Source organism: Silurus meridionalis, chromosome 1 (assembly GCF_014805685.1).
Source record: "Silurus meridionalis isolate SWU-2019-XX chromosome 1, ASM1480568v1, whole genome shotgun sequence".
NCBI lineage: Eukaryota > Metazoa > Chordata > Actinopteri > Siluriformes > Siluridae > Silurus > Silurus meridionalis.
This window is the reverse complement of record NC_060884.1, coordinates 22410539-22423268: the sequence shown is the minus strand read 5'-3', so window position 1 is coordinate 22423268 and position 12730 is coordinate 22410539. Positions and strand designations below refer to the sequence as shown.

The window sequence follows — 12730 nt, the reverse complement described above, 5'->3', positions numbered from 1 at the left end:
CAGAACACGGACTGGTCTGCTCTGTTGGCTAAGAAGAGCCGGCCTCCGTTCATCCCCACCATTAAAGGACGGGAGGATGTTAGTAATTTCGATGACGAGTTCACTTCAGAGGCTCCGATCCTGACCCCTCCACGTGAGCCCAGAATCCTGACCACCTCAGAACAGGAGCTCTTCACAGACTTCGACTACATCGCTGACTGGTGTTAGCTCTTCCAGCTGACCATCACCAGCCCACACACACTCAATACTGTGAACCAAACGGACAAATGAGGCTCATTCTCAGAGCCAGAGCCCGTCTCTGTATGGACCACTTCCCTCTCTTTGCTCTTAGATGTGTTATCTGGCACTGTTTTTCCCCCTTTAACTAAAAATATTTTACCAAGTCTTTGATTCAGCTGGAAAAGTCACGGTAGCCATATTTTTTATTTTTTAGTCAAGACCATTGGGATTTCTCATAAGTGATGTTCACATTTACTCCACAAGTTTTACTCTATAATGAAGTCCCCTTTTGCTGGCAATTCAGAGAAAACACTACAGAACGTATGTTCAAAGCTAATAATGTGCTCGTTTTTCTGAAAATCACACTAAGTCTAACCAACAAAACACTAAGACTTTTTTTTTGTTTTTTTAAGCTCATGGACAATCCCAACTTTACAACACTTATCTTTTGACTTGCATATTTATTTAGTGTCTTCCTCCCTGCGGTGCCTTAAACTCATCACATAGACGAGGGCTTCCAGAAAGTCAGCATCAGGTACTGAAAACCTCCAGCACAAAGCGCCAAACCGGCTCTGTATGCAAACTTGGCCAAGACCACCCAACTTCAGTCAGAAGATGAAAGAAGTTATTATTATTTTTTTTTTCATCTTTGGTGGTTTTCAGATTTGTTCCACTTAAACATGTATTCATATCATAATTGAAAAAAATGTAACTTATAGTTTTATATTATATTTTTAGGAAATTAGCATCTTGGATCTGCTGTATGGTATGCATATGTGCGTGTTTTTTTTTTTTTTTTAAATATATGAATTTTATGGTTATCATTAAGGAGAGGGCAGCTCACATCACGGAGCAAACATAAACCAGACAAACGGAATGTAAAAATGTATATTCATCAAAAAGAACACCAAAGTGTATATTTTTTGGCACATGGAAATGCCATGTAGCCTGTATTTTTTAATAGTCTGTTTTTAAAATGATGATCATAGAGTGACTCTTCCCAGATCTTTCCTGACGTTCGGTCGGAGATGTTTTCACACAGTTCACGCTTCTGTGTGCCAAGCAATAATCCTGTTTTGAAAATCAGGAAGTGGACATTTGGGCATTGCCCAGCGTTCCTGCTGGATGAAACCCCTGAATACAAGGGTCTAATCCATAGACCGCTAACACGCAGCAGACTTGTCCCATCTGTCGGAAGGAGCAGTTATGGACTTTTGCCAATGATTTCACTCTGTGTATCACCAAAACTTTTTCAAATACACTCTGTACCCACAATGGAGTCTGGTCTCTGTCTCTTCCTTCTGCTAAGGGCTGTAGAGGAATGCATGCACTAAATATACATTCAGAGAAAGTAACAGTTCATGTTATTAGTTAGCATATTGACTTAATTTGAGTCTTTGCTACTTGAAGCACAGTAACAGCAATAGTCAGTGCAATGAATCATAACATTTTTGTTAAATATATATTTTTTTGCATATCCTGACACATGAAAAGTATACCAGGGGCAGCCTCTGAAAAGCATGTAGGTGTTCAGAACCCAGAATTTCATATTTTGTGGCTTTTGTTGACAAGAAAAAGGATGTCATATGTCATACAGTCAGGAAAAATCAATAACAAGAGTAGCAGTGATGCTTCTTCTGCCACACCTGAGCAAAAAAAAAGGTTCTGATTTGTCCCAACCACATCTTGAGGTTAAATTGACCAAATCTGTAAGCTTAACATTGTGGTTTTATCCATCCCTGACTATGCCGCAGAATCACACATCATCAAGCCAAAAAAACGCTGACAAACGGGATTTACCTGAGACTTGAGAATGCAGTTGAGTAAAAAAAAAATTACCGACACAAACTAACCTGTATTACACAAGACATCTCACCAAAAAACGATATTAACAGTAGAGTTTATTGAGATCACACAGTATTCAATTCTTAACCCAAACCAAACAGAGTAATAACATTCCACAGAAAACATCCAGAAAAAGTCCACCTAGTTAATACAAGGCAGATGCAACTGCATATAATCAAGTATCTAAAAAGATTAACATGGTTTTACCTACTACTACTATCTGCCTTCATTCAGATACCAATAATTATGCAGCAATATTATTTAGTCCCTGAGTGGTGAAGTGAAATTGTCTATAATGTTTTTGTAATGTTGTGTTACATCTCCGTCAATACTTTCCGTTAAAAACACATACACACTGTAAAAGATAATCAGAGGAATAGTTAAGCTTCTCTGCAGTGATTGATGAAGGTCAAGTTTTGTTCCAGTTCTTCAGAATGACCTCCACGGCATCCAGCGTACTGTCTTGCTGCAGTAAAGAAGAAAAATAAAAATAAGTTTGAGGCATTTGGGATTATTAATTAGCTCTAAATGATATTCATTTGCTTTAAAATACACCATGTTATTAGATGGGAATAACAGCACAGTTCTGCACTTTTATATATTTATTTAAATATGCATCTTAATAAAATTTTAACTATGGTCGACACAGAAGAAAAAAATTACAAGGTCATCTAGACCAGCTCTTCTTCTTCTTCTTCCTTAGCCATGACCACTTGTTTTAGTTTTTCTTTTTTACTTTTAATTGCTAACTTTATTTTAAGATTATAATTTTATTATAAATTACTCAGACACACCGACTAAATCAGTATTTAGTAATTCTTCAGCAATTTATTTACAGTAACACACTGAACCACATTTTTGCCTTCACTATACAGCAAAATGAGGGGTAAAATGTAAATTTTCTAGCAGGATATGGACATAATTTCCCCACCCTACTGAATCAATATACAGTATTCCCCTGTTTATAGTGGTGTTTACATTCCAAAACCGCCAGCGATAAAAAAAAAAAAAAATGCCACCCCAAAAATGCTATTTTATGTATACAGTACTGTATTATTTTTTTTCACTACATTTCTTTATTTCAACATGAAACGCCATAAAAACGAGTCTCTATAAGTTTTTTGGTCTACGTGTTATCCGTGAGAGACCGGGAAAATCAGCAAAACTAATTAGTTATGTGGCGAATGCAATTTCGCGATAAACCGCGGTAAAGCGGGGGATCACTGTATACTATAGATATAGGAATATAGATCATATTATATATAGCATTTAAAAACCTTAAATGTGCACTACATAACCACATCAACAGTAAAAGTGATAGAAACCTCTAAGCAGAAAGAATAGTTACTGTAACTTTAACTGAATTTGTATGCTTACATTTATTGATTTGGTAAATAAAACAGCGCAATTTATTGAAAACCAAAAAGAGTAAGTATGAAGTAGGCTATTGTGATAATGTAAACATCACTGGATTTTATATAAGATATACACTTTGAATATATATATATATATATATATATATATATATATATATATATATATATATATATATATATATATATATACTTGTTGAAATAATAAACAATGCTCTAGCCTAGCTGCAACTGGGTTTTTTTTTTGTTTTAACTGACAAACTTTCAGTTTTTCTTTAATATTTTTAAAGTCGTCATGGCGCTCGCGCTGCAAATAACAATCCATCTTCGAATGGATTTATAGGCAGAATAAGACTGACGCTAAACAGAACTATATTTGAGGTATAACTAATGTTATACATTTATGGCCACTGTATTTTTTATAGTACTTTGATAAAGTGTATTCTTCCCTACCTTAATGAAACACAGCCGGATGAATTTCTCAAACTGCTTTTTGGATTCGTCCCTGCAGAATGCTGTAACAGGAATGGCCGCCAATTTCTGGAAGGAACAGAGTTCAGAATAAATCAGCATAATGTACTTTAGGTTTGGTGATTTCAGCTAAAAATGACAAAAGTTCTGACGTACTTTCTCCTTTATCATCCACTTAACAAATTTGTAGTCGTACGGCTCGTCACCTTCCATGCCTGTAAGATCCTGATCTACACAGGAACGAGAAGACAACATTTTAAATCGTGTCCCAATTTAGTTTTCTTATTCAGACAAAATCATTCCTTACTGAGAGCTGTGACATCGGCGAGCATAAAGTAGCCTCCTTCAGGGACTACAGGATTCATCCCCGCCTGCTTCAAAATAGCCGCCAAGTGGTCTCGCTTTCCCTTCAACTCTTCAGCTAGGCTGGAGAAATAGCAGTCAGGCTGCCCCATGCGCTCGCAGTCAAGCAGGAGTCCATGTGCAACTGCTTCCTATTGACCAACACAGACACAAAAACAATTCGACACTGTCGTTCGTGTGTGTGTGTGTGTGTGTGTGTAAGGCAGAGAGAATATAAAAATGAATAAATAATTTCACCTAAAATAAAAGCATTTCATTATACTGAAGAAATACTAAAAACCCAACTGGCATTGTGTTATAATCTGATGTGACCTAAATAAAACATTTTGGTCATCAGCCTATTTGGTAAAATCAGTTTGAAACTTGGAATCTTTCACTTACAAAAAAACAAGACTTATAAAACTAAAATAAATTGTTTAAACAGAGCACCAGGGTCCAGAGTGACTGACACTTGTACAACTGAGCAGTTGACGGTTAAAAACAAGACCTTGAGATTTGAACTCATGACCTACCAATCATAAGACAAACGTCTTAACCACTGAGCTTTACTTTCCCACTCCATAAGATTCCTATTACTAATGGACTCATGCACTTACTACATACAAAATCCATAACCAACGTGTAAATTAAAAATACACACAGGAACAATTAAACATTCACATTCCATCACAGCAGAAGGCAAAATTGTAATCCTATATGTCATTAATACATGCCTGTAGTGGTGTTGGACAGGTGTACAGAGTGTTCTGCATGACAGTTTGGAGGTGTTTGACCAAGTGCTCTGGCCCTATTGACCACCCAAGCTGTAAAAAAAAAAAAAGAAAAATAATAAGGATACTATGCTTTATATTACTTATATACAATACAATTTTCAAAAATGTTATCAACAATTCAAGATAAATTATTCCCTGCAAAATTACCTTCCAACCAGTCACACTGAAAGTTTTTCCTGCACTTCCAATAGTAATGGTTCGGTCCCACATGCCAGGTAGTGTCGCTATACAGAAAGAGAAACATGGCATAATGATTACAATTTACATTTAAATGGGTTTATTCAGTACATAGTTTTACATAGTGATTTGTAGCATAGTGATTAAGACTTTGGACTTCTGATAAACAGGTCCTAACACTCAACTGCTAAGTAGTTAGCTGTCTCTAACATCCACAGGATTGCTACTCAGCCGCTGACACATTGTACAGTCTTATAAAAAAGGGAAACACATAACTTTTCATTTAACTCCCAAATTCTACTTAGATTATATGGACAAAAATATTGAAATGCCTGACTTTTCCAGCCATATGTGCTTCTTCCTCAAACTGTTACCACAAAGTTAGAGGCACACAATTGTATAGGATGCCTCTGGATGTGGTAGCATTACATTTCCCCTTCACTTGAACTAGTAGACCAAACCTGTTCCAGCATGACAATGCCCCTGTTCACAAAACAAGATCCATGAAAAGCTGAAGAGCTCGAGACCGCAAACCTACTAAACACTTTTGGGATGAATTGGGACACTGACTGCACCCCTCTGTCTGGCCTCCTTACCCTACATCAGTACCATCCTTATGTATGAATGAGAAATCACACTCTAAGATTAATATAACATCTTTCCAGAAGATTGGAGGTTATTAAAACTGCAAATGGAGAGTAAATGTGGAAAGCACATATGAATCTTATAATTAGGAGTCCACAATTTTTGCCCATAGAGTATAAGTAGACTGTGAAAGCTTTACAGACGCAATGCCGTACCTATCTTGACATGTTCATGTCCTTTGTATATGAGCCATTCGTAGACCTCATCGCTGAAGCACAATGTGTCATGCTTGATACAGAGATCTGCAATAGCCTGCAGCTCACTCCTGCTGAACACCTGCTTACCAACACAAAATAGCCATTAGCAACGATATTACGGTAAATGTGTGACAGCATTTACAAAAAACTTCCCGACCGGGAATTAGCCTCACCTTCCCGATGGGGTTATTAGGTGTGTTAATAAGAATGGCCTTTGTTTTGGAATTGAATTTACTGGCAAGTTCGTCCTGATCTAGAACCCAGTCTGCGCTGCTAATGTCTCCCTTCATACTGGATTTCTACAAGATATAATAAATAAGATTGTTTTATTTCTTTTGTTCACAATATTTTTTGTAGAATACACGCCCTACGAAACAGCAAAAGAGGGGAAACTCACAAGGCGAAGTGGTATGAAAACCGGTTTGGCTCCTGCCATCTTAACCATAGGAACATAGCAGTCAAAGAAGGGTTCAATTATTATAACCTGTATAAATGAGAAGGAAAAGAGCAGAAATGCTGAGTTACTCCACAAGAGGGAGCAGCAGATCTTTGGATGAATTGCAAAACCTTCACACTGTCTTACCTCATCTCCCTCTTCCACTAGGCCCTGAAAGGTGCTGAATAAAGACCCGTAGCCTCCCACTGTAACCAGGATTTCCTTAAAAGGGTCAATTTGACGGTTGTGCACCTTACTGTACACCTGAGACAGCGCTTTTACCAGACTTGGGTGACCCTGTTGAAAATGACACCATGACACACACACACACACACACACACACACACACACACACACACACACACACACACCCCATTTTCTGTAGGGATATTATTTTCCTAGATCCAAAGCTGATTATTTAATACCAGATCAGTTTATGGGATGATCTTACAATTTCCCACATTTAATGTATGATTTAAAAGATTTTCTGGCAGGGATTTGAACTAATAAACATCCACACACTTTATAGAACCTTTACAGGTTCCAGGATTAAGGCCAGGATTATATATAATTTTAACTACAAATATACAAATTAAAATTTTACCTTTCACACACAACCTGTGTTCACTGAAACCTAAGGATGAGCAATATGACAAAAGTAATTCCCAATTCTCAATTTTTAAATAGTATCTTAATGTTTATAGAAACATATAAATGGTACAAAAATTCTGGAATGGGGAATTTTTAACTATTTTGAACTATTAAAAACTGTTTAAAAAGCATAAAAAAAAAATGATATGCACAATAGATCAGAAAAGCATATTGTAAAATAATGACAATACTGCTATTATCATAGCACCTGGTTCTATTCAGCACATCTAAAAGGATGCAACACAATAGATAGGAGTGCAGTAGCCATAAAAAAAGGTTGTGGCAGAATGGCTTATCGTCTTAACTAAAGCTGTTTCACCGTGCATGCTTATATAATATTCAAGACAGTTTCTGAGCTTTAACACTCACAGCTCATCACATATTTGCATTTGAATGTAGCCTTCAGCTAGTATACAACAATCTTCTAAATAAATACACACTTCAAATTATAAAGCCACAGGTTTCTATTTGAGATAGAACTCATGACAACCATCGTGACGACAGTGGTGCATGTGTTCAAAGATCGCTCATGGGTCATTGCACCAAGACAACTCGTTCAACAAGTTGACATTTGGCTCTGCTGTGCCACCTAGTGGATGCTACTTTTTAATCCTCCCAAATGTACATTAGGTACATGGGTCAGTACTAGCACATGGCTACACATTAACTATAAACTGGGCTTACACAAAGCTGCACATAGTTTCTTTAACTGTATCTCTTGAAGGACAAAAAGCTTGAGGCACTGCACCATCAGAGAAAGGTTGTCATTTCAAATCCCAAGACAGACATCTCTTATTGTGTCATGTTTTTTTGTAGTTATTGCTCAAAAATTACCAGAAGCAATAATCACAACTATTCGTACTTTCTTTTTTTTTTTTGCGCTAATCTGGTTTTTGTTTTCAATTCAGAAAGTTTACTCTGCAGGAATATCATGAGCTGAAAAGACATGACATGAGTTGTAAAAGAATGTGTGTGTGTGTGTGTGTGTGTGTGTGTGTGTGTGTAAATGCCATACAAAGCCACGTGTGTACTGGTTGAGCCGGTCCACCATTGCAGCTTGTGCAAGACCATCTTTTATGTAAGATGGAGGAGGGATGTCTGGGAGACCCTGACCAAGATTTACAATGGAGGGATCGGCAGCTAAAGCTGTGAAGGCAACCCTGCAATGCCCAAGAAAAATTAAAGCAATGAAAGCACAGAAGATCCAAAACATATATGTACATTGGATTTGGAAAGTATACAGACCCTTTTTAGACATGAAGCTGACGCAATAATCCCACAATGACAAAGCCACAAAAAAATTGTTGACAGCATGGGTACAAAAACTATGTTAAAACTCAATGTTCCCAGGAGCCCTGGCTCTATCACTGTGGAATGGAAGAATTTTGGAAATACTTCCTATAAACTAGCGGTTCCAAACAAACTCAATAATTGTGCTAAAGCCTTGATCAGTGACGTGACCAAGAACCCAATGGCCACTCTATCAAAATACCCTGCAGAAATATAAAAAAAAAAAAGGACAAAGACCTCAAAAATAATCCATCAATCCAGCCTTTATGTTAGAGTGGCTAGACAGAAACAATATGACAAGCAAATATAACAGCCACTTAAAGAAGAGCTTCAGAAGAAAAAGTTTCTCTGAGCTGAGGAGACAAAAATTTAACACTTGGGACTAAACACTGTCTATGACTTTGGACTGAACTACTGCGTCAAACAGGTAATGCTCATCAATTAGTTAATACTGTTATTATGAAGAAGCACGATGGTGGCAGCATTATTTTGTGGGAAGGACGGAAGGAATCTGAATACTTTTCAAACCCACTATCTGTCATTTTTAGTGTTTTTCAATTTGCTCATTAGTCTCACCATACGTTCTTGTCCAGTCCTTCTATCCGTTTAGCATTCTTGTGTTTAAAAGATGCCATACTGTACTGAAAAAACCCAAAACAAAACGCATATTCAGCAAACGTGAGCATTTTAAAGAAAGAAATCTAACACTTATTAATACTAAATAAAAGAGGTTTTACTTACTTTTGTGGAGCAGAACTTCCTTATTGGATTGGTCTCTAGGAAACAATAAAGAGATCTGAGGCTACGCAGTGTGCACCTTGTATTCATGTCTGCATAAACAGAAGAAGAAATGTAACAGATTTGTTTGCATAAAAACTACAATTTTTATATTTTCTGCTGCCGGGGTTGTAATTAAACTCTGCTTGCTATTTGGGCACAAATCCATTTTGTTTAACCGGCAGGATAAAAAACAGCTTAAGAAATAAAAGACTGCTTCTCAAAACTGTATTTCCGAACCTGTATATAATGCACAATCTAGCCATTTTGCCTTTTCATAGCCATGTTTGAAATTATAGTTCGCACAGTGTGTACTGTTTGTGTCCCACAAGACCGGATTCAAGAGCTGACACACCGAGCTGACACACAGTCTCTCACCATCCCTGTTCTCACCATGTTTGTGTAGCTTTCTGGCTTTCCTCCTACTTCCCAAGAACATGGATTTGCCATGCTAAATTACCAGTAAGTGTGAAACCGTGTGTAACAATGTTTTGAGATTAGGTATACCAATGCATCTTATATTCCCACCAAACACCCAATGTCCCTGGGAAAGTCTCCACCATACAATTCTTGATCGGGATAAAGCAATTATTATAGATCAAAGATGCTCAAACTAGCTCCAAATATGGCCTGGGGTGACCTTTGATTTGGTCCACCATGCCATATTAAAGAAGAGAGAGAAATTAGGAAAAATGCCAAAATGTTGGAAAAACGTTTAAAGGACCAACTTCATGTCTCTCATTAGAGGACAATGCATATATATTAAAAATTAAACTCTATTGTAAAGTAAATTGGATTGATTTTTTTTATTGTACTATAAGTTGCACTGAACTAAAACTTAAAAGATGAATCCGCATTAGTTACACAGATTACAAAGTAATGTTTTCTGTGTATTTATTTACATTTTATGAAATCATAAATGAGAGAAATCGTGGCAAATTTAAGTTTTACATAATTTAAATTTGGTATAACAAAACGTTTATTTTCAGCCCAAGGCCCTCACTCAAGAGTTGTTTTTGTCCCTTCGCTGAAAAACATGTGGGCACCTCTGCAAAAATGGAAAGATGGATGAATGAATGAATGAATGAAAATAAGAGTAAAGATTCAGTGTGGTCACATCTTACTGCAAGGTGTCCAAATACTGTAGAAGTAAAATACAGAATGTGCTTTTAGTTGTTTATGAAATATGAAAATAAGATTTTGATCTTTGTATGTTGCATTAATAAATCATTCGGTCTCCAATACATTTTAAATACAGTTTTAGGGTTACTGAGCAGTTCCACTGTCTCAGCACTTCTTGCTGCGAATTGTAATGTAATGTAATAATACCTAAATCACTGATCAAGTCTGTTACAAGCACCCCCATATAGCTCTTAAACAACCCTCTAAACCTCCGCATTTTCATTTCAAATAAGTGAGAAGGTGAAAGCTCTTCAATAAAACTGCACGACTCACATACTCAACTCACCCCAGGCGTCTTCCTGATATAAACCCTAACTTGTGTTTCGCAAGCACCAGATTCCACGTAACGTGGTTTTGCTCCAATTTGATAACACCTAGCAGATTCCAAATAAATTATATACTTTACAATTAACTCACAAAATGTACTTTCTATTTAACATATTTTCTATTAGAATTTAAGCTTGTTACAGCCTTTTTTTTGTTTTTGTTTTTATTATGTAAAAATAAATAAATAAATAAGCACCCAGATGACGTGAGTTGTTGCCGGAAGTAAAATTTCGTGTGTCTTTGTTTTAAATAATCGATTATTGAGAAATTGTTTACCTCAGTTGCTTTCCTTGTATTTAAACACCATTTTCCATGAAATAATTTGAAATACTTCACGTCCAAAAAACACATTATTTCCAACAAAGCTAGCGTTATTTTCTTAACTACTTTTCACTGAGTAGTAAAAATAAATAAATAAAATTGTATATATATATATATATATATATATATATATATATATATATATATATATATATAAATATATATATATAAATATATAAATATATATATATAATTTATGGCAGCTGCCATGCTGAATAGATTTATATTTCCATTTTATATTTTGTGGGGTTTTTGCCGCTTTATTAATGCAGGCGTATTTGGGATCCGCCCTCGGAAATTAACTACAAAATAATATACATACTTATACATACTTATATTCTCGGGGGAAAGTCACGAATATTCTTACGTAGAGATTAATCTTCTATTGATCTTGTTGTGGTGTTTTATCCGGTTTATACCGGCGATTCCCCCTATGACGTAACAGCAAACAAAAATGATTACCCAGTTTTGTGCATGTGCTGTTTAATTTTTTATGACTGATGATGGTTATTTATTAGTATTAAAACATTTTAATCAATAATAAATAAGTATAAATTATAACTAAGTATAATTAAGTTTAAATACATAACAAATGTAATTACATTTCTTTATTCATTTTAATTAATTAAAATGCAGTATAATCTTCTCCTACTTCTACTTTTTCAGATGCTTCTGTTAGGGGTCGCCAAAGCAGCTCACCAGTCTCCATACTACCCTTGCAGGCAAGCATCATTGTTTTGAATCTGATACGTGTAGCTACTGGAAGTCAGTGAAGGGAGCGCAGTAGTGGGGTGGGAAAACTTGGGCCGGTTGAACACAAGCCGTGCAGCTGAGTTTTGGATGAGTAGCGTTCAGAGGAAGGCCTAAAAACCTAATTTCTCTTCCTGTCTATCCTTGTCACTCTCAATAAAAATCGCAACTCTGCCACCTCCAGCTCACCCTTTTGTTTTTTTAGTCAATGCCACTTTCTCTAAACCATACAACATAGCAGGTCTCACCACAATCCTATAAACTTTCCCTTTCACTCTTGCAGATACCCTTCTTTCACAAATCACTCCTGACATTCATCCATTAAAGTATACATTGGTGTGAAAATGTATGATTTCTTATTTATTTTGCATGTTTGTCACACTTTAATGTTTTAGATCATTAAACTAATTTAAATATTAGTAAAAGATAATACAAGTGAACAAAACATGCAGTGTTTAAATGAAGGTTTATATTATTGAGGGAAAACAAAAACTACATGGCCCTGTGTGAAAAAGTGTTTGCCCTAAACCTAATAACTGATTGGTCCACCCTTAGCATCAACAACTGCAATCAAGCGTTTGCGATAACTTGCATTGAGTCTGTTACAGCACTGTGGAGGAATTTTGGTCCACTCATTTATGCAGAGTTGTTGTAATTTAGCCACATTGGATGGACCGCCTTTTTAAGATCATGCCACAGCAGCTCAATAGGATTCAGGTCAGGACTTTGACTGGGCCACTCCAAAGTCTCCATTTTGTTTTTCTTCAGCCATTCAAAGTGTTACTTTTACACCAGACGTAATGGGACACACACCTTCCAAAAAGTTAAACTTTTGTCTCGTCAGTCCACAGAGTATTTTCCCAAAAGTCTTGAGGATCAACAAAATGCCTCAGATGAGCCTTATTTTCTTTTTGCTCAGCAGCTAGGCCACTC

General features: G+C 36.2%; 2 protein-coding genes across 10 annotated transcripts in view; one reads left to right on the top strand and one right to left on the bottom strand.

The window, feature by feature from the left end:
* The window catches only part of pkn2b (protein kinase N2b), a 41767-nt gene extending 40269 nt beyond the window's left edge, over window positions 1-1498 (top strand). For all 3 annotated transcript variants that reach the window (XM_046849094.1, XM_046849102.1, XM_046849085.1), the window contains one exon: window positions 4-1498. In XM_046849094.1, coding sequence (XP_046705050.1) covers window positions 4-207 — 204 coding nt within the window. In that variant the 3' untranslated portion in view covers window positions 208-1498. The remainder of the gene's footprint in view (window positions 1-3) is intronic.
* A 602-nt stretch (window positions 1499-2100) lies between these two features.
* On the bottom strand, window positions 2101-11478 carry LOC124392173 (kynurenine--oxoglutarate transaminase 3-like). Of its 7 annotated transcripts, XM_046858959.1 has the most exons (15): window positions 10342-10352; window positions 10221-10265; window positions 9182-9270; window positions 9017-9081; window positions 8166-8310; window positions 6647-6796; window positions 6461-6547; window positions 6237-6362; window positions 6022-6142; window positions 5192-5268; window positions 4985-5074; window positions 4216-4402; window positions 4065-4138; window positions 3891-3977; window positions 2101-2530 (listed from the first exon to the last, which is right to left on the bottom strand). In XM_046858959.1, the coding sequence occupies exons 3-15, from the start codon at window positions 9266-9268 to the stop codon at window positions 2474-2476; spliced, it is 1353 nt and encodes a 450-aa protein (XP_046714915.1). In that variant the 5' UTR covers window positions 9269-9270; window positions 10221-10265; window positions 10342-10352; the 3' UTR covers window positions 2101-2473. The 7 variants fall into 7 exon arrangements, with proteins under 7 accessions (XP_046714915.1, XP_046714895.1, XP_046714909.1 ...); XM_046858939.1 differs by lacking the exons at window positions 10221-10265; window positions 10342-10352 and adding an exon at window positions 11380-11478; XM_046858953.1 differs by lacking the exons at window positions 10221-10265; window positions 10342-10352 and adding an exon at window positions 11415-11439.
* Between the last annotated feature and the right edge of the window lie 1252 nt (window positions 11479-12730).